General features: G+C 47.1%; 1 protein-coding gene across 1 annotated transcript in view; it reads left to right on the top strand.

The window, feature by feature from the left end:
* Nucleotides 1-21130, top strand: part of LOC110506733 (protein naked cuticle homolog 1) — a 39303-nt gene extending 18173 nt beyond the window's left edge. Inside the window, exons 4-10 of the mRNA XM_036963742.2 lie at nucleotides 6086-6143; nucleotides 9949-10055; nucleotides 10218-10313; nucleotides 11758-11905; nucleotides 14326-14407; nucleotides 14588-14748; nucleotides 16843-21130. Coding sequence (XP_036819637.2) covers nucleotides 6086-6143; nucleotides 9949-10055; nucleotides 10218-10313; nucleotides 11758-11905; nucleotides 14326-14407; nucleotides 14588-14748; nucleotides 16843-17381 — 1191 coding nt within the window. The 3' untranslated portion in view covers nucleotides 17382-21130. The remainder of the gene's footprint in view (nucleotides 1-6085; nucleotides 6144-9948; nucleotides 10056-10217; nucleotides 10314-11757; nucleotides 11906-14325; nucleotides 14408-14587; nucleotides 14749-16842) is intronic.
* The last annotated feature ends 501 nt before the right edge of the window (nucleotides 21131-21631 follow it).

Consider the following 21631-nt stretch of genomic DNA (forward strand, 5'->3'; position numbering starts at 1 on the left):
TGATTACCATGCTTATAGCCAGTGGAAAACACGGTCATTGAAGATAAAGAATAAAGGTTGGCTGAACAAAAGATGCAATCACTGAAAAACATTTTAACAATAGTATAAATGATTCTTTAATATCGTCACTTGTGTATTTTATCCCACATTGACCCTGAAGCAGAGGATGAAACCACTTTGAAGTTGGAATTTAAAAAAAATCAGTAAGCATCCTGTCTGAAATCTTCAATTTATTGAGCCAGCCAAGAATCCATCAATGAACTAAAACAAGTCCTAAACCTTTTTTAGAACCCCCTAAAAGAGGACAGAGGTCACTATCAGTATTCGCTAATCCTCAAACCTGGGAGCTGTGGGGTCCCTGTGAGCTCCCCAGGAAGAAAAGAGCAGTCAGTCCCACAGTAGAGAGGGGTGAGGGCCTGAGGGGTGAGGGGTGCAGGCCTGAGGGGTGAGGGCCTGAGGGGTGCGGGCCTGGGCCAGGTCCTCCATTGATCTAAATAGAGATGCTGAGGTGGCAGGGAGGGGCTGAAGACAATGGAGTGCTCAGTGTGTCACCACCAGAGTCAGAAGTGAGGTTCGGGGGATTAAACTTAATTCTCATAGCGCTGAATAAAGCTGGTCCTGCCCACTGCCTGCCTGGTGAGGAGGTGAGGACCTGAGCCTCACTGAAAGTGTTATTGTAGCTCCATTAAAGCCTGCTGACTGGGCCACAACAGGCCCTGGAGCTGCTGAAGAAAGAGAGTGGCCTTAGTGTTCCTTTGGGACAAGGCCCTGAAAGAAAGAACGAGAGACATTGTCACTTCACTGCTAAGACCAGAGGAATCTTAAGATGGGGAATTTTGGGCAGTTCTGGAATTTTAGGTAGTTCTGGAGTTCAATCTTTGAGTGTGTGTCGAGAGGGGGAGTGAGTGAGAGGAGAGGGGGAGTGAGTGAGAGGAAAGGGTGAGTGAGAGAGGAGAGGTTGAGTGAGTGAGAGAAAGAGGAGAGGGGGAGTGAGAGGGAGAGAGGTGAGGAGGAGTGAGTGAGTGAGTGAGGAGAGGGGGAGTGATGGAGAAGAGAGGGAGTGATGGAGAAGAGAGGGGGTGATGGAGGAGAGAGGGATGGAGTGAGTGAGAGAGGAGAGGGGGAGTGAGTGAGTGAGAGAGGAGAGGGGGAGTGAGTGAGCGGGAGAGGGGGAGTGAGTGAGCGAGAGAGGAGAGGGGGAGTGAGTGAGCGAGAGAGGAGAGGGGGAGCGAGTGAGTAAGAGAGGTGAGGGGGTGTGAGTGAGTGAGTGAGGGGGAGCGAGAGGGGGAGTGAGTGATGGAGGAGAGGGTGAGTGAGTGAGGAGAGGGGGAGTGATGGAGAAGAGAGGGGGTGATGGAGGAGAGAGGGAGTGAGTGAGTGAGTGAGTGAGTGAGAGAGGAGAGGAGAGGGGGAGTGAGTGAGAGAGGAGAGGAGAGGGGGAGTGAGTGAGCGAGAGAGGAGAGGGGGAGTGAGTGAGCGAGAGAGGAGAGGGGGAGCGAGTGAGTGAGAGAGGTGAGGGGGTGTGAGTGAGTGAGTGAGAGAGGGGGAGTGAGTGAGAGAGGGGGAGTGAGAGACTAGAGGGTGAGTGATGGAGGAGAGAGGGGGGAGTGAGTGAGAGGGGGAGTGAGTGGGAGAGGAGAGGGGCAGTGAGTGAGAGAGGGGAGTGGGTGAGTGAGTGGGTGAGTGAGTGAGTGAGAGGAGAGGTGGAGTGAGTGAGTGGGGAGTGAGAGAGAGAGAGGGGGAGAGTGAGAGAGGAGAGGGTGAGTGAGTGAGGAGAGGGGGAATGAGTGAGTGATGGAGAAGAGGGGGAGTGAGAGAGGAGAGGGGGAATGAGTGAGAGGGGGAATGAGTGAGAGAGGAGAGGGGGAGTGATGGAGGATAGAGGGGGGAATGAGTGGGAGAGGAGAGGGTGAGTGAGGGGAGTGGGTGAGTGAGGGGAGTGGGTGAGTGAGTGAGTGAGAGAGAAGAGAGGGGGGGTGAGAGAAGAGAAGGGGAGTGAGAGAGGAGAGGGGGAGTGAGTGAGAGAGAGAGGATAGGGGAGTGAGTGAGTGAGAGAGAGGAGAGGGGGATTGAGTGAGTGAGTGAGAGGAGAGTGGGAGTGAGTGAGGGGTAGTGAGTGGGAGTGATGGAGGAGAGAGTGGGGGGAGTGAGTTAGTGATTGAGAGAGTGAGAGAGATGGAGAGAGTGAGAGAGAGGAGAGAGTGAGTGAGAGAGGATGGAGATGGAGAGAGTGAGTGAGTGAGAGAGGAGAGAGTGAGTGAGAGAGGAGAGGGGGAGTGAGTGAGTGAGTGATGGAGAGGGGGAGGGAGTGAGGGAGAGAGAAACGAGAAGGGGTGAGAGAGGGAAACGAGAGGGGGTGAGAGAGGGGGAAGTGGGGAGTGAGAGAGCGAAGGAGAGGAAAGGAGTGAGAGAAAGGAGGGAGAGCGAAACGAGATGGGGGTGAGGGAGAGAGGGTCAGGAGAGAGGGCATAGGGAGTGATAGAGAAACGAGAAGGGAGTGAGAGAGAGAAACGAGAGGGAGTGAGAGAGGAACGAGAGAGAAACGAGAGGGGCAGGGGAGAGGGAGTGAGAGAGAAAGGAGAAGGGGGCGAGAAAGGGGGTGAGGTTTTTACCGAATGTATAAAAACATTTTCAACATTAAGCAGAGATGCCAAGAGCAGATCCCGGAGTAACCCCAGCATACTAATAATACTGCTGCCATCCATCATCACAGACAACAACCAATTAGCACATTCCTCTTTCCCCTGTTCTCATGTTCTTGGCTAATCCCTCCATTTTGTGTCATTCATCAAAAACAGAAAATGTTTTCGACTCAATACTGAGTGTGAGTGTGAGAGGCTGGAGGAATGTTGATTGAGGGGTGATTTTTCTGGGTGTTTATGGAAGGACTACAGTACTACTGGCCTGGGCTGGGTCCTGGGCTGAGGTTACTGTACAGGCCTGGACCTTAAATGTGAAGAGTACTGTAGACCTGGAGCTCTGTGGCTGTGGTGCCAATGCTGGCTGCAGTACTACTGACAATTAAGTTGTCAGCTGGTGCTCCAGAGCCCTCCTCCTCTGACCTGAAGAACTCTGCCTGCCTGCCTGACCTGCAGAGACAGTCCTGTCGCCACTCAGGGACAGCCATCTGACTGCAGCTCTCTCTGTCTCTGTCTCTGTCTCTGTCTCTCTCACACACACACACACACACACACACACACACACACACACACACACACACACACACACACACACACACACACACACACACACACTACAGCTTAATCTGTACTACATTCAGAGCCCCCTGCTGAGGATCTTGTAAATACGAGGCATTCAGAAATGCTTTACAGATGTGTGCTGGCAGCAGGATTTCAGCAGTGCTGAGACATTCAGGTCCTGAGTGTGTTCTTATGTTGGCCAGGGATATCTTTTAAAGCAGCGTACACATGGAGAGCCTCTCCTGTTACTTACCCTGTCTGCTGCAGACTGCTCTGCTGGCTGCCTCGCACAGGCAAAGCAGGGGCTGAACGCCTAAGCAGCAACACAACACTACTTCATAGAACTCTCTCCCCACCGCCCCACCGCCCCACCGCCCACTCTCCATCTCTACTCTCAATTCTTCCACACAGTCAGTGTCTGATTTTTATCACCTGGGCTGGCTTCTTTTGGGCCTGACCATATTAGTCTGGGCCTAGTTTATATAGCAGGCTGGTAAGGTTTCGGCTCCGTGGGAGAGAGAGGAACCTGGCTACATCCTGCGGAGGTTTTAATGATTCAGACAGCCTCAGTCAAGCTGTGTCCCAAATGGCACCCTACTCCATATTTAGTGTACTATAGTTAGTCAGTCAGTCAGCCAGTGATGTGGTGTATACTCCTCCTGAGGTGCCACCCCACTGGGTACACTGCAGAGCTGCTCTACTAGGCTGACTGGGCTAGGATCACACCAGCTGAACTCTACCTCTCTACTGGATTAAACCCTAATCTCTCCTACACGTTCTCACTCTCATAAATCCACCTCTTTAACACAGAGAGTGGAGAGTGGAGAGTGGAGAGTGGAGAGTGGAGAGGGGAGAGTGGAGAGGAGAGTGGAGAGGGGAGAGGGGAGAGAGCTAGTAGCTCCACATAGACTAGATCAAGCAGCTCAGGTGTTGTTTTCGTGGTTTTTGATTTGATTGCTGGAGTAGGTACTTCACACAAGGGATAGGGTGTACTGTGTTTATAATGTAGTTAGTCTCTGGGTTTATATCTCTGTAGGTTTATGGTGTGAGAGTGTTTTCAGTATTATGTATGTCTATGCCAGAGCGAGAGAGAGAGAGAGAGCTTTTTCCGATGTGTGTGTAAAAGAGAATTCTCAAATCAGGGGTGTGTGTGTGAAAGAGAACTCTCAGATCAGGGGTGTGTGTGTGAAAGAGAACTCTCAGATCAGGGGTGTGTGTGTGAAAGATAACTCTCAGATCAGGGGTGTGTGTGTGAAAGAGAACTCTCAGATCAGGGGTGTGTGTGTGAAAGAGAACTCTCAGATCAGGGGTGTGTGTGTGAAAGAGAACTCTCAGATCAGGGGTGTGTGTGTGAAAGAGAACTCTCAGATCAGGGGTGTGTGTGTGAAAGAGAACTCTCAGATCAGGGGTGTGTGTGTGAAAGAGAACTCTCAGATCAGGGGTGTGTGTGTGAAAGAGAACTCTCAGATCAGGGGTGTGTGTGTGTGAAAGAGAACTCTCAGATTAGGGGTGTGTGTGTGTGAAAGAGAACTCTCAGATTAGGGGTGTGTGTGTGAAAGAGAACTCTCAGATTAGGGGTGTGTGTGTGAAAGAGAACTCTCAAATCAGGGGTGTGTGTGAAAGAGAACTCTCAGATCAGGGGTGTGTGTGAAAGATAACTCTTAGATCAGGGGTGTGTGTGTGAAAGAGAACTCTCAGATCAGGGGTGTGTGTGTGAAAGATAACTCTCAGATCAGGGGTGTGTGTGTGAAAGAGAACTCTCAGATCAGGGGTGTGTGTGTGAAAGAGAACTCTCAGATCAGGGGTGTGTGTGTGAAAGAGAACTCTCAGATCAGGGGTGTGTGTGTGAAAGAGAACTCTCAGATCAGGGGTGTGTGTGTGAAAGAGAACTCTCAGATCAGGGGTGTGTGTGTGTGAAAGAGAACTCTCAGATTAGGGGTGTGTGTGTGTGTGAAAGAGAACTCTCAGATTAGGGGTGTGTGTGTGAAAGAGAACTCTCAGATTAGGGGTGTGTGTGTGAAAGAGAACTCTCAAATCAGGGGTGTGTGTGAAAGAGAACTCTCAGATCAGGGGTGTGTGTGAAAGATAACTCTTAGATCAGGGGTGTGTGTGTGAAAGATAACTCTCAGATCAGGGGTGTGTGTGTGAAAGAGAACTCTCAAATCAGGGGTGTGTGTGTGAAAGAGAACTCTCAGATCAGGGGTGTGTGTGTGTAATGGTTACTGGGCCAGATGACTGTAATGCCACAGAGACACCTGAGTTGGCATTTTCCATGGTTAAGCCCTGTGCTCACATATCACGCAGTCCCATTGGTATGCACTCACAGACACGGCTGCCAGGAGAGGAGAGGGGGTCGGGTCGGGTGGACTGAAAAAACAATCCCACCAGCGTATCGCTACCCCCAATGACGATAGACCCCGTCACGGAAATAACCTCACAGACAACCCACAATTCCCCACAGGAAGAGTGTGATTGTGACCAGTGATATGAGGCCGTTCTTTGACCAACTCCAGTACTGTGTGTCAGTGACATTCAGTCATACGCTCACTCTGTTTAGATTCTTCAATTACAGTACTGTCTTCTCTAACTTTCTGGTTCTGCTCAGCTTCAACTCACAGTTGTCAAACAAATACAGTGTATATAGAGCTGAATACTGTCATTTGGATTTAGCCATGTCAGTATGTATTGGCGGCTCTAGTGTATATCTCCAGTGTCCATCTAGAATAGTTTGTTTATATGGTGACTATACTCTTCCTCTTTACTGTATGTATGACAACAAACATGGAAATAAACTCTGTAGCTAAATCTGGTGGAATATATATTTGTTGTGCTTGGTCCGTGACAAATACACTAAAATAAATGTGTTTCTGTTTCTCTTTCTCCAGGAGGTGTTGGACAAGGCGTGTGCAGAGGGGATCAGTGATGAACATTACCGTTTAGAAGGTATGATCCCCCCCCCCCCAAAGCTCCTGCAATGTGCTGATGAGGTGGATGTATGGAAACCCTCCCCCAGCTCCTCTCTCCCCCCTTTACCTACCTAACTGGCAGCAGGGGAGAGTGGAATGGGACCATCCCAGAGCTCTGTTGTGCTACCTAACTGGCAGCAGGGGAGACTGGGATGGGACCAGCACAGAGCTCTGTTGTGCTACCTAACTGGCAGCAGGGGAGACTGGGATGGGACCAGCCCAGAGCTCTGTTGTGCTACCTAACTGGCAGCAGGGGAGACTGGGATGGGACCAGCCCAGAGCTCTGTTGTGCTACCTAACTGGCAGCAGGGGAGACTGGGATGGGACCAGCCCAGAGCTCTGTTGTGCTACCCAACTGGCAGCAGGGGAGAGTTGAATGGGACCAGCCCAGAGCTCTGTTGTGCTACCTAACTGGCAGCAGGGGAGACTGGGATGGGACCAGCCCAGAGCTCTGTTGTGCTACTTAACTGGCAGCAGGGGAGAGTGGAATGGGACCAGCCAAGAGCTCTGTTGTGCTACCTAACTGGCAGCAGGGGAGAGTGGGATGGGACCAGCCCAGAGCTCTGTTGTGCTACTTAACTGGCAGCAGGGGAGAGTGGAATGGGACCAGCCAAGAGCTCTGTTGTGCTACTTAACTGGCAGCAGGGGAGACTGGGATGGGACCAGCCCAGATATGTGGGTCAGGGTGTCTCTGCTGGCTAGTTTTGTCATTGAGTTGAGCTAGTTCAGGCTGGTTTATTTTAAGGGGTGGGCCAGGTATGCTTTGGTCCTCATCACTGTCTTCTCCTCATAAAAGTGCCTAAAGACCTGGTGAAAAGCACTATAAAAATACAACCTATTATGGAACATGTAGTTATGATAATGTTAGATGACCACACACCAGACCTTGTTCATGTCAAAATCCCACCGTGTGTCCGCTTCGGAGCCATCTTGGTCCCTTTCTCTTCCCCTCATTCTCAGAAGAGTAGACACACCATGGTTCTCTTACAGACTCTGTAAAAGTACTATTTGTTGTACATTTCAGTAAGAACTTATGAGAGACATCTTATTATCAAAGTAGTTCTTGATTTCCATTTGGTACAATTCTTCTTTAGACCTGGGGATTCATTGCTTAAATCACATTTAAACTTGAATGAAAGCCGTTATGGAGCATTTCGGCTTCTTGATTCTTTATAACCCTGGAAAGAAAGTGGTTTGTTGAAGGGGAAAGGGACAGACATAGAGAGCCAGAGAGAGGTTACGGATGATCGTTAGGCCAAAACACATATGAAAGCTTGTCTTTCCTCAGGGCTTCAGTAAGCATTTTCAAAGAAAGTTTGTGAGGATTAAAAAATAACTTGCTGGCAAAATTGCAAAGCGGGATGAAGCAAAAGGGATCCAAGATGGTAGTGTGTTTTGACTCTTTGGATCTTGCAGTTACTTCCTCTGTGCCTTTTCAAATGTAGTTTTCACAAGGCCATTAACTGAGGCTTAGATAACTCAATCAGCTGTATAAACCTGTATCTCTGTGTCTGGTCACACTTGCGTGACTCTCAGCTTTCACTTCTGTGTGGATGGTCTGAGAGTGAGTGACAGCGGTCTTGTGTGTGTGTAATGGCAGGGCTGTTGGATCAGGCATGATGGCATTTTGAGAGTGCCAGCCCAGTCCCTCCTCCACTCCCATCAGATCACCAGCCAATCCTCTGGCAGCAGTTAGTTCCACTCATGAAGAGCAGGCCTACTGTATTTCAGTGACGTCTGAGAGGTCTGAGAGGGAGATAGCAAATTATGTCTACATAGGGAATAGGGTGCCCTCTGGGACATAGCCTATTCCTCTGGGTCTTTTCATTAGCCTGGAGATAAGCATCACCATCTCCACATTGGGCTTGTTACCCAACAGATTTGTCCCCTCGCATGGCACAATGGTACCTTTGAGCATCTGTGATGATCAAAGACAGGGTTCAATTTTCCTCCTTCAAAAAGTTTTTGCTCCCCAGGACGCTGCCTTTCATTGTGCCTGCAGCCGAGAGGACAGGAGACGGGACAGACATGTTCCTCTCTCTTTGATCTGCTTGGATACGGAGGAAAGAGAACGAGGCTGTTGTGTCTGTCTGTCTGCTCCTTTGGCGACCACAACAAACGCTGTTTCAGATTTGACTTGGCTTAATTAATTAGTGATTCTGTTTTACAGCCGTCTGGTCTGATCATTGGCCAAAAGGTTTGAGGGGGGAGGGGGTTGGGGGGGGGGGGGGGGGGCTGTGTGTGTGTGTGTGTGTGTGTGTGCATGCTCAGTAACCCAGCCATCTCCTGATCCTGATTGGTCGGGCAGGAGCGCAAGCAAAACCAAATGGCCACCAACTGCGTCACAATGAAATCCACCCTATTCCGTAAATAGTGCACTACTTGGACCCATGGAGTGACTCTGTGTATTCATGGCCTCTGCCATTGGCCTATCAGTCTCTTTTTCATTTGTAGTACCCAGGTCTGAAACATCTGAGGTTTTAGTTGGATTCGGATGTGATGAGAGGATATGAAAGGACTGTGACATGTTACAGTAGGAGATGTTGGTGGGCTGACATACACTATACAGGTTTGATACTGTAATTGGGGCCTACTGTTGATGAGGATGTGTGTAGCGGTGGAAAAGGATGTGTGTGTGACAGACGAGGTGAGGCCTCCCTATGGACGCTGTCTGTCTGGACTATATGTCTGGAAGCTATAATACTCAGTGAAACATCCAGCATTATGAGCTCAGCTACAGTGGGCACAGAGACCGAGGCAGGGCTCCCACAGGGTTCTTTGATGTTCAGATCAGATCATGTTCCCACTTTAGAATGTAATATCTTAAGCCACATTATACAGTAGCATCATGTCCTGTTCTTGGCATGTAGGGCATGTTATGTCTGTTCAGTTCCATGTTCTATTCCTCCACCTCCTCTCCCATTCCTGGGGCTATGCTAGCACTTTCCCATGGCAATGATGTGCATCCAAGCCCCGGAGTATTTTGTGTCTGTGCCTTATGCTTATTTATACACTGGATTCTTGATGTAGCTTACTGTAATATATCTACTGCTGTGCATATCTACTGCTGTACATGTCTACTGCTGTACATGTCTACTGCTGTACATGTCTACTGCTGTACATGTCTACTGCTGTACATGTCTACTGCTGTACATATCTACTGCTGTACATATCTACTGCTGTACATATCTACTGCTGTACATATCTACTGCTGTACATGTCTACTGCTGTACATGTCTACTGCTGTACATATCTACTGCTGTACATGTCTACTGCTGTACATGTCTACTGCTGTACATATCTACTGCTGTACATATCTACTGCTGTACATGTCTACTGCTGTACATGTCTACTGCTGTGCATATCTACTGCTGTACATGTCTACTGCTGTACATATCTACTGCTGTGCATATCTACTGCTGTACATGTCTACTGCTGTACATGTCTACTGCTGTACATGTCTACTGCTGTACATATCTACTGCTGTACATATCTACTGCTGTACATATCATTCTTAGTTGATTTTGTGTACATTCTCCCGGTGTACATACATATAGTTTGCATTTGATTACTGCTACAGTGCTATTTGGGTTGTTAATCAGATTCGTCCCACCGTTGTTGATTTCTTGTCCTTTTTTGTATTTTCTTTCCTTACACTTTATTTGACATTTTACTGCATCGTAACATTAGCATTTCACTGCACCTGCTACAACATCTGCTAAACTGTGTACGCGACCAGTAAACTTGTATTTGATCATTTGGTTGCGTGTGTGTTCTTACAGTTGCTCTGCCCCCGGAGAAGACGGTGGACAGTTGCTGTGTGGAGGAGAAGATGCAGGGGAGAGCGAGCCAGGCGCCAACAGGCACACAGAAACAGCTCCAGTTGGAAGTGAGTGTGAAGTTGAACTGTGAACCACCAACATGGACCATTTATTAGTGCTTTTGGGAAAACTAGAGCGACAATATAATACTCTTTCAGGGATGGAAGGAGGCACACTTGCACACAGTCGTGAATGTATTGATACTTACATTGCAATGCGATTCGTTTCAGGAGCTTGAGTGTGCCGTCTCTGTAGAGGAAGACAACAGACAGGAGTGGACATTCACGCTGTATGATTTTGACAACAATGGCAAGGTCACCAGAGAGGTAAGGGTTCAAACACATTTTATATTCAAACATACTCTAACACATAACAGGGCACTTTCCTTTTCAACCGCCCATGATCGTTTCCTCTTTCAAACTAACACACACATACACATACATAGACTAAGGGAGACACAACCAGATGAAGTTACATTCATCCATTTCAATAATACAGCCACTAGGAACCAAAGAGACCTTTTCCTTCCCAGCGATAGATACCTAGTGGCTGGCTTCTGCCTTGTAAAGATCTGAGCAGTGCAGTCAGAGAGGCCTGTATTTTTGGAGAGCTGAGTTGAAACGGTGTGAAGAGACTGAAGCCGTCCTCTGTGTGGTGGGATGGTTGGATCTCCAGTTTCTTTGGCATCGCCCATGGCCCCGCGGCACATGAGACGGCAGGCGGCAGCTCACACAAAAAGAAGAAGGAAATAGCTTTCTTCTCCAGCTCCCTTTCTTTATTTCTTCAGACGTATGAAAAAATGGAAAACTAAAAGTGACATAGGAAGCTTTTTTACGTCTTAGCGTTTGAAACGGTATCTGGAGCCAGTCCCCAAAGAGCTCATAATAGGCCTTTATGTTGTATTGAGAGAGAGGCAAGGCAATAGGAATGCAGGCATTTGGACGTTTTAGAGGAGCGAGAGCAGAGGCTAGGCTAACAGGCCCAAAAAGGTCCCTATTTCTGAGTGGTTTTGTAAGCCCCTTTTCTCGGCAGTGACAGTCCAGGGAACATGAGTAGAAATGCAGTAATTACCTTCAGAGGGGAAATGCTAACAAGACTTGAAATATGTATAATTAAACATACTATGCTATTGATCCATCTGTGGATGTTCATGTTGCTCTCTTCCTGAACAGGCTTTTAAAGACTTAAGCGAGTGCATATTTCAGATGTCTGCTCTATGCTCACTGACTTTGTGTGTGCCTGTTATTCAGCCTTTCTACAGGAATCCCACCCTACACGATTTTCCCTCTTATGTTCTCTCTTTCTTATTCTGTCTATGTCTGACTCTTAGCCCTGAGGCAAAGGTCTGTGCTATGGCCCTCAGCTACTCGACTCATTCAAAGAGCGAGAAAGAGAGAGATATTGAGAGGGAGAATACTTTTAAAAGCTCTTAATTGAACCATTTCCAAAGTTACACAGAAAGCCTACAGAGAGAAAGGGTAATGGAGGCTCTATTAAGAGCAGAGCTGCTATAGAGTGGGTTGTGCATCATTTAATATTTTAGCACTTCTCCTCCCACCTCCCAGACATATCTTGTCATGCATTTATCCTATATTTGTACTCTCTGCCTGATCACTTTACAGGGAGAACACTGAAATAAAACAACTGACAACTCAGCATGTACTTCTCTTCATCTCTCCTGTTTGCCTGTAACATGCTAGACAGCCTACAGTAACTGAGTTGTCGGCTGTGCACTAACTCAGACCATCTCGCGCTCTCCCTCCCCCTCAGGACATCACCAGCCTGCTCCACACCATCTATGAGGTGGTGGACACATCGGTCAACCATTCCCCCAGCAGCAGCAAGACACTGCGGGTCAAGCTCTCTGTGGCCCCCGACTCCAGCCAGCGCTGGCGGAGCTGCACTCAGGGCCCCGCAGGTAACCACCAGGCTGGGGGAGGATCACAGGGCTGGGAAGGGGGAGGGAGTGAGGATGGGGAGACAGAGGGGGAAGAAGAGGTAGGGGAGGGGAGAGAGCGGTGTTCTTTGGGCTCCCCTACTTGACTGTTCTGCTGTCAGCACATCCAGAGTCTTGTTTGTTGTCATGCGGAAAGGCACCTGCTTCAGGCATGTCAGACTCCTCTCTCTCTCTCTCTCTCTCTCTCTCTCTCTCTCTCTCTCTCTCTCTATCTCTCTCTCTCTCTCTGCCTGTGTCTCCATTACATCCATTGCTCCATCTCTCCGGCACAATGGGGTTCATTTTTAATGATGGGAGTAGTGACAGAGCTGAGAACCCCCAGTGCCTTCAAATACTCTGAAAGAAACCTTAAGAGATGCACCAACTCCTTTTGATAACCACAACCATTTTATTTTTCTCCAGTGTTTCTTCTTCTCCCTCACCCCCCACTTCTCAGAGCTGTCGGTAAAATATAGCTACATTCCATCTAACTTTTCTAACTGACGACTTGGTAAGCAAGTATTGAGATTTTCTTTTAAATTGCTACAAAATATGACGCCCTGTTTGTTTACTTCCTGTTGTTGTGTCTATTTATAACGTCAAGGGATTCAAAAGAAGCAGGCTTTGAAAACGAAACATTAGCTGTCAGTCTTCACGCTAATTTCATCTGTCTTCATGCTAATTTCAAACCACAACATATCACACTTCATTAATAAACTCTGGGTTATATATACAGTACCAGTCGAAAGTTTGGACACAACTACTCATTCCAGGGTTTTTCTTTATTTTTTACTATTTAATAGTGAAGACATCAAGACTATGAAATAACACATATGGAATCATGTAGTAACCAAAAAAGTGTTAAACAAATCAAAATATATTTCATATTTTAGATTCTTCAAAGTAGCCACCCTTTGCCTTGATGACAGCTTTGCACATTCTCTCAACCAGCATCATGAGGTAGTCACCTGGAATGCTTTTCAGTTAAAAGGTGTGCCTTGTTAAAAGTTAATTTGTGGAATTTCTTTCCTTCTTAATGCATTTGAGCCAATCAGTTGTGTTGTGACAAGTTAGGTGTTGTATGCAGAAGATAGCCCTATTTGGTAAAAGAACGGCTCAAATAAGCAAAGAGAAATGACAGTCCATCATTACTTTAAGACATGAAGGTCAGACAATCCGGGAAAATTTGAAGAACTTTGAAAGTTGCTTTAAGTGCAGTCCCAAAAAACATCAAGCGCTATGATGAAACTAGCTCTCATGAGGACCGGAACGAGAAAGGAAGAGTTACCTCTGCTGCAGAGGATACGTTCATTAGAGTTACCAGCCCCAGAAATTGCTTCACAGAGTTCAAGTAACAGACACATTGAAACATCAACTGTTCATTAGAGACTGTGTGAATCAGGCCTTCATGGTTGAATTGCTGCAAAGCAACCACTACTAAAGGACACCAATAAGAAGAAGAGACTTGCTTGGGCCAAGAAACACGAGCAATGGACATTAGACTGGTGGAAACCTATCCAAATTTGAGATTTTTGTAGGTAAACGGATGTTCTCTGCGTGTGTGGTTCCCACCGTGAAGCATGGAGGAGGAGGTGTGGAGGTGCTATGCTGGTGACACAGTCTGTGATTTATTTTGAATTCAAGGCAGACTTAAACAGCATGGCTACCACAGCATTCTGCAACATTACGCCAGTCCCACTAAGCGCAAACCAGATGGGATATCATTTGTTTTTCAACAGAACAATGACCCAGCACACTTCCAGGCTGTGTAACGGCTATTTGACCAAGGAGGAGAGTGGTGGAGTGATGCATCAGATGACCTGGCCACCCCAATCACCTGACCTCAACCCAATTGAGATGGTTTGGGATGAGTTGCACTGCAGTGTGAAGGAAAAGCAGCCAACAAGTGCTCAGCATATGCGGGAACTCCTTCAAGACTGTTGGAAAAGCATTCCAGGTGAAGCTGGTTGAGAGAATGCCAGGAATGTGCAAAGCTGCCATCAAGGCAAAGGGTTGCTACTTTGAAGAATCTCAAATATATTTTGATCGTTTTAACACTTTTTTGGTTACTACATGATTTCATATGTGTTATTTCATAGTTTTAATGTCTTCACTATTATTCTGCAATGTAGAAAATAGTACAAATAAAGAAAAATCCTTGAATGAGTAGATGTTTTCAAACTTTTGACTGGTACTGTATATATTTTTTCTTTGTCTTATATGAGGCCTGGAGTAAATAAATGAAGCATTGTTGTTTTTTCTCTTTTATAGATCTTCAAAGTAAAAGGCTGTGAACAAAGATTTCTTTCTTCTGAGAGAAATAGACATGCGTGCGTGTGTGTATGTGTGTGTGTGTGTGTGTGGCTGCTCTTTTTGATAATGTCCTGCTCACTCTCTCACAGACATGCCCCACCCCAGAACCAAGACTGACAAGTGCATTGAAGACCTTAAAAGTGCAGAGAAGAAGTCTCGAGCCCTCCTCAGGTAACAGATGTTTTACAGCCTGCATCAAGGTTTTACAAGACAATAATGTGTATCTGTGCATTTTTGACACCAATAACAACATTTCTTTTGACACCGACAGAATGTATGTTTTGCAATGCATCTAAAAGAGCTAAAATACTGCTTCAAGCTGTTGTAAAGTCGCATCTCTCTCCCCTCCAGGCGCCATCACAGTGACCACCACACTATCCAGCACCAGGTTCTGACCCAGCAGGGTCAGAGTCAGGGCTGCCAGCGCCACTGTGTGGATGAGAACCTGGAGCGCAGGAACCACTACCTCGACCTGGCTGGCATCGAGAATTACACATCCCGCTTTGGAGCAGGTGAGCTGGTCTGGGGGCGGGGCGGGGTGATGATGGAGAGATTGGAGACTAGAGGCACTGACCGATCACAGCACCTGGGTACTTTGAAGCTGTGTCCATTACCCCAGCACCTGCTTGGAGGGAGACAGGCAGGCAGGTCTGGCCAGTAAAACATCTGGACCCACCGGGCACAATACGATATGTCTTCAGGGGCCAGGCTTCATCATGAAGTGAATTAAATTCTGTTTAATATGGGGCTGCTTTTGTTTAAATGTCTGTGTTGACAGGGAGTTTTTTTTTTGTGTGAAAATACTCTTTGTCCCGTGAAAAAAAAAAACGGAAAAAATGGGAAAAGGTATTAAAATAGTATTGGAACTGGTAATACAGTGCCGTGCGAAAGTATTCGGCCCCCTTGAACTTTGCGACCTTTTGTCACATTTCAGGCTTCAAACATAAAGATATAAAACTGTATTTTTTTGTGAAGAATCAACAACAAGTGAGACACAATCATGAAGTGGAACGACATTTATTGGATATTTCAAACTTTTTTAACAAATCAAAAACTGAAAAATTGGGCGTGCAAAATTATTCAGCCCCCTTAAGTTAATACTTTGCAGCGCCACCTTTTGCTGCGATTACAGCTGTAAGTCGCTTGGGGTATGTCTCTATCAGTTTTGCACATCGAGAGACTGAAACTTTTTCCCATTCCTCCTTGCAAAACAGCTCGAGCTCAGTGAGGTTGGATGGAGAGCATTTGTGAACAGCAGTTTTCAGTTCTTTTCACAGATTCTCGATTGGATTCAGGTCTGGACTTTGACTTGGCCATTCTAACACCTGGATATGTTTATTTTTGAACCATTCCATTGTAGATTTTACTTTATGTTTTGGATCATTGTCTTGTTGGAAGACAAATCTCCGTCCCAGTCTCAGGTCTTTTGCAGACTCCATCAAGTTTTCTTCCAGAATGGTCCTGTATTTGGCTCCATCCATCTTCCCATCAATTTTAACCATCTTCCCTGTCCCTGCTGAAGAAAAGCAGGCCCAAACCATGATGCTGCCACCACCATGTTTGACAGTGGGGATGGTGTGTTCAGTGTGATGAGCTGTGTTGCTTTTACGCCAAACATAACGTTTTGCATTGTTGCCAAAAAGTTCAATTTTGGTTTCATCTGACCAGAGCACCTTCTTCCACATGTTTGGTGTGTCTCCCAGGTGGCTTGTGGCAAACTTTAAACAACACTTTTTATGGATATCTTTAAGAAATGGCTTTCTTCTTGCCACTCTTCCATAAAGGCCAGATTTGTGCAATATACGACTGATTGTTGTCCTATGGACAGAGTCTCCCACCTCAGCTGTCGATCTCTGCAGTTCATCCAGAGTGATCATGGGCCTCTTGGCTGCATCTCTGATCAGTCTTCTCCTTGTATGAGCTGAAAGTTTAGAGGGACGGCCAGATCTTGGTAGATTTGCAGTGGTCTGATACTCCTTCCATTTCAATATTATCGCTTGCACAGTGCTCCTTGGGATGTTTAAAGCTTGGGAAATCTTTTTGTATCCAAATCTGGCTTTAAACTTCTTCACAACAGTATCTCGGACCTGCCTGGTGTGTTCCTTGTTCTTCATGATGCTCTCTGCGCTTTTAACGGACCTTTGAGACTATCACAGTGCAGGTGCATTTATACGGAGACTTGATTACACACAGGTGGATTGTATTTATCATCATTAGTCATTTAGGTCAACATTGGATTATTCAGAGATCCTCACTGAACTTCTGGAGAGAGTTTGCTGCACTGAAAGTAAAGGGGCTGAATAATTTTGCACGCCCAATTTTTCAGTTTTTGATTTGTTAAAAAAGTTTGAAATATCCAATAAATGTTGTTCCACTTCATGATTGTGTCCCACTTGTTGTTGATTCTTCACAAAAAAATACAGTTTTATATCTTTATGTTTGAAGCCTGAAATGTGGCAAAGGGTCGCAAAGTTCAAGGGGGCCGAATACTTTCGCAAGGCACTGTATTAATGTTTATGAGTTCTCAGTCTTTCAATGAAGTTAGTGATGTATCAATTGACCCATCATGGGTTATTTATCCTGACCTGTATTTCTCCCCTCTCCAGCCCCCACCACAGAGCCTGTGAAAGCAGAGCCACAGACCCGACCATCGAACCAGACCAGGTCTCGCTCTCATGAACCAGAGAACGGCCACACCTACTCCCACCACCGTCGCTCACAGGTGGCCATGGAGAGCAGCGCCGCCCCAGGCCCTGACACCCTTTGTCCCCCACGACCGAGTAAAGACTCAGGTAAACACGCCCTGCGCTCCCCCAAGACCCACAGCCGGACACACCCCACACAGACCACCACGGGCAGGGTGATGAGGAGCAGAGGGGCCCCACCTCCCCCGGCCCTACCCAGCCAGGCCCCCCCTCACCAGTCCTCAGCCCCCTACCGCAGGCACAAGCAGAGGGCCAGGGAGGGCCAGCAGCAGTACCAGGCCCTGGGGGCTCCAGTGGGGCCTGTGGTGGAGAAGGAGCAGGTGAGGGTCCTACCCAGTGTGCTCCTCTATGAAGGAGGGCTGGCCCAGATGGTTCAAAGGCACGAGCATCATCACCACCATGAACACCACCACCACTACCACCACTTCTACCAGTCCTGAGGCAGCCAGCCAGCTCCCTGCCCTGCTGCACCAGAGCACCTTCTCACAGCCCCACCTCAACCTGGCTCCACTGCCAGGCCAGTAGACCCTACAGACAGACAGACAGGCCCCTCCCACACAGCACAGCAACAGCACAGCCAGAACTGTGTCACTGTTAGGGGGAGTTGGGTCTTGCATGGCCCTGTGGGCTAAGAGGACAGGACATCAAGAGGAGTTGGACAGACAGGGGGAGGACAAGGGGAGGTGCAGGGTGAAGAGGGTTATTATGGGGTTGTCCAGGCATGAAGAGTCCCTGTGAGTCAGCGGGACAGTCTTGGTCTTCAGGTGTGCCAGGAACCAGGAGTAGGACACGGCAGAGGGATGTAACAGGGGAGCCTGAGAGGAATAAAAGGAGAAAAGAGACTTGGCTGTAAATCCTTCAGAGGACTCTTCTCAATCCTCTCTGTCTGTCTGGTTCTCTGAAAGCCTCTACTCTGATGGACTAGGTGACTTTACGAAGCCATACTGGCACTGCCATCCTCACATACCTCTACGTTTTGGGCAATGAGAGGTGAGGGTCTGGTTTGGAGAGCGAGAGAGATTTGTGTGTATGAATATACAGTGTGTGTGAGAGCATGTGTTACCTGTCTGCTGTGACGCCACTGAAAACCACTTGAAAAGCACTTGTGGCTGCAGTTGCATTGGAGACACTTTGGGCTGTCAGAACAGAGGGCTGACAGGCATCGGCTGGATATGATGAAGACGAGATCATCCATCTCCTGAATCTCACATGCAATACAGGACCCTCCCTGAGAGAACGATGTTGAAATGTTCAGTGAGAATAGAAGACTGTAATCAGCTGCTACCTCTAGTGTTATTAATGGTGTTATTATCGTTGTTAATAATCAGATGCTATTTTTCAGTTACATGTTGTTTTATTTTTTAAAGATGACACAATCTGCAGTAATGTAGTGTTGAAACGCTCCTACATGTTTTACCTACATATTGTATATATTATCAACATTATAATCTTTATTTATAATGTGACGTTTGTATCAACAATCTACATTTATTTCTCACTCAACCCCATTTTCCCGATGTACCCTATTGAAAGACCACTATGTATTCAATTTAGACCATCAAAGATACAACTCTGACTCCCTCTAATATCACCACCTAATATCACCACACACAGTTCTTTCACACAAATGGTCAGTGTACACCTTCTCAAGTACATCTCTGCCTTCTGAACAGTGTCTGTCTAATCGTTGTGGTTAGCAGTTCACAGTAAGGCTCTTTCTCAATAGCTGAATCATAAGTATGTAGTGGTTGACAATCCACAGCAGTCCCATGATCCTCCAGGTCTGATCATAACACATGACCCTAACCGCTGTCCCCTCATGAGGCATCCCCCTGTCCCCAGCTGTCAGCACCTGTTTCACCGAGCCGCCATCACGCCATGTGTCCCCAGCACTCAGGCAACAAGGCTCTGTTTATGACGCTGGCTGGACTAGGATGGAGGCTCTCAGCTGTCTGTCTCATTCCTCTGGTGCGAGGTGACACCAGGCCCTGCCCGCAGGCTCCACCAGGACCATAACTCACCCTGCTGAAGGCCTGCTGTCGGGTAGGCAGCTCCAACCACACAGGATCTCTCAGATCTTCTCCCACCTTAGGTGAACCATCAGAGCCCTTACACCACTGTTTAGGACAGGTCACTACGATATGCCTGCATCTGGGTCCAGGAGCTCCTGACCGAGTATCAAGAGGAAAATACTGTAATCAGCAATGTTCCCCTCTATTTTTTTTCATCACTGAGCAAATTTCAGGCCTGCTGAGCAAACTTGAACATCTAATAGACCTCGCTACTGGCTATGCGTTGTGAGTAGGTGTGAAGAGTTCACTAATTCCCCTACACCAGGTGCGTTGAACCTCACACCAGGTGTGTGGGCATCAACGCCAACTTTCCACTCTGGGTCATGTCTAGGTTTAGAGCTTTTACTACAAGTTTCCGTTAGTGTGTGTTTTGGGTCAGTTGAGGGAATCTGGTGCATTCCAGGTTTGTCCTGAGCTCCAGTGCTGCACTCCCTCACACAGCTGCAGGCTGTGCATTAGCAGAGGCACCAATCAGGTTGGCCTCACCACGGGACACAGTCACCCCCAAGGGGAACGCAGCTGCACCCCATTCCATAGCCCCTCTCTCCCCTAGAATGCCGCCGCTCTGCGATCTGCTTGGCACTAGCATCTGTCTGGATTAGCATGGCAGCACCCCATCTGACAGGGCCCATCGCAATACTGTAACTCATGTTGTTGTCTTCACACCACGACAACACCACAGCTAAACAGTACAGGTGTTGATACTAGCACCTGCCCATAGGAAAGACATGCTTCAGGTGGAAATGGCTTGTGGCTGCATTGGGGACTATATCACGCCAGTGAGAGGCAGAGGGCTTGCGTCTCCCTTCATGGTGGTCCTCATTAGGCATGTGTGTGTGTGAAGGTGTCTGCAGTGATCCCCTCAGACAGACACCATGGCTAATAGGCAGGGATCTGCTTGGGTTCTCATCCTCAGTTAAACTTACAATCCCTCCGCCATCTTCCCCCAACACTACAGACACTAGATGAATGGTGCCATGTGCCTCTAGAGTACTGTGGTATTAGTGGGGCAGCCACAGGAACAGATATCTCTGTGGTGCTTTTGAAATGCAGCCCTATTCCCTATATGATGTACAACTTCTGAACAGGGCCCAGGGTCTGGTCAAAAGTAGTGCACTGTGCCTCTGTAAAGGGACACTCCAGCTTCACCGGCATCTAAAGTTCTGCTCCAGAATGCTCTACTGTATCTTCTCCATCTGTAAATGATTTCAATTTGGATATTTACAGACAAGACTGAATTTAATTGTCTCACTGTATTCCACCACTTCTCCATCTGTAAATGATTTCAGTTTCGGTATTTACAGACAAGACTAAATTTAATTGTCTCACTGTATTCCACCACTTCTCCATCTGTAAATGTTTTCAGTTTCGGTATTTACAGACAAGACTGAATTTAATTGTCTCACTGTATTCCACCACTTCTCCATCTGTAAATGTTTTCAGTTTCGGTATTTACAGACAAGACTGAATTTAATTGTCTCACTGTATTCCACCACTTCTCCATCTGTAAATGTTTTCAGTTTCGGTATTTACAGACAAGACTGAATTTAATTGTCTCACTGTATTCCACCACTTCTCCATCTGTAAATGTTTTCAGTTTCGGTATTTACAGACAAGACTGAATTTAATTGTCTCACTGTATTCCACCACTAAGTTATGTTTTGTAAAATTAATGTATCTCCATGTTAAACTAATGTAAATAGTATATGGACTGCAGAAAGGTTATACCAGTATCGTGTAGAAGGAATAAACATATTTATAATAATTGAATGACTGAGCAAATATACAGTATTTTTGCCAAGCTATCACACTTGCCTGCTATTTTGTCACTTCTCTACAGTATCCGCTGTGCCAATCAGTGCTATCAGGGAAGGGTAGTTGTCTCTCTCTCTCTCGCTTCCTTCACTTCTTCTTGGTGATTGTTGTAAATGAAACATGTCTAACACTTGCTGTTCAGTTCCTCAATAGCAGACCAGACCCTTTCTCTCTTTTCCCTAATGGCTTTTTCATGACTTTGTTTATATAGACGGTTTTTGATTAATTGCTTTATTTATTTGATAGCAGAACTGTGCCAAGGGTGATACCCTTTCATTAAAGTATGAACCTGTTCCCTAGAATACGTCTGCTGACTCCTTTATGTGGCTTTGTGCTGTGCGTATTTGTGTTGGATGAATATGGATGAGGGAGGGAGTGTGTGTGATCTAAACCACCGCAGGTCGCCTATCTGTCTTGGAATCTGTTTCTGCTGGACCTCTGTGCCCGTGGTGTTTTTTCTGCATACATTTCCTCATTGTGGTGTTTGTGCGTTTGGGTTTATTTCGGGCTGTTTTATCCGCTTGTGTGTGCGTTAGTCTGTGTGTGTGTGTTTTGATGTGCCGTGTATGTGTTTGTTTGATGTGGCTGAATGTGGGAACATGTGGGGATGAGGGAGTCGGAGGACAGGGGATTGGGGAAGGAGGGGGGAGGATCCTTTCCATCCCACCCCATGGAGCCTCGGTGGGCTCCCAAATCTGGCTGGCAACAGCTGTCCTCCGTGCCACGCTCTCTACATGCACACCCTTTGATATGCAGCTTAAGCTCTTATCTCTCATTGGGACGAGCACAGAGTGTCCACGGCA

The sequence above is a fragment of the Oncorhynchus mykiss genome, chromosome 26, assembly GCF_057628025.1.
Source record: "Oncorhynchus mykiss isolate SJ-2025 chromosome 26, ASM5762802v1, whole genome shotgun sequence".
NCBI classification, from domain to species: Eukaryota; Metazoa; Chordata; class Actinopteri; order Salmoniformes; family Salmonidae; genus Oncorhynchus; species Oncorhynchus mykiss.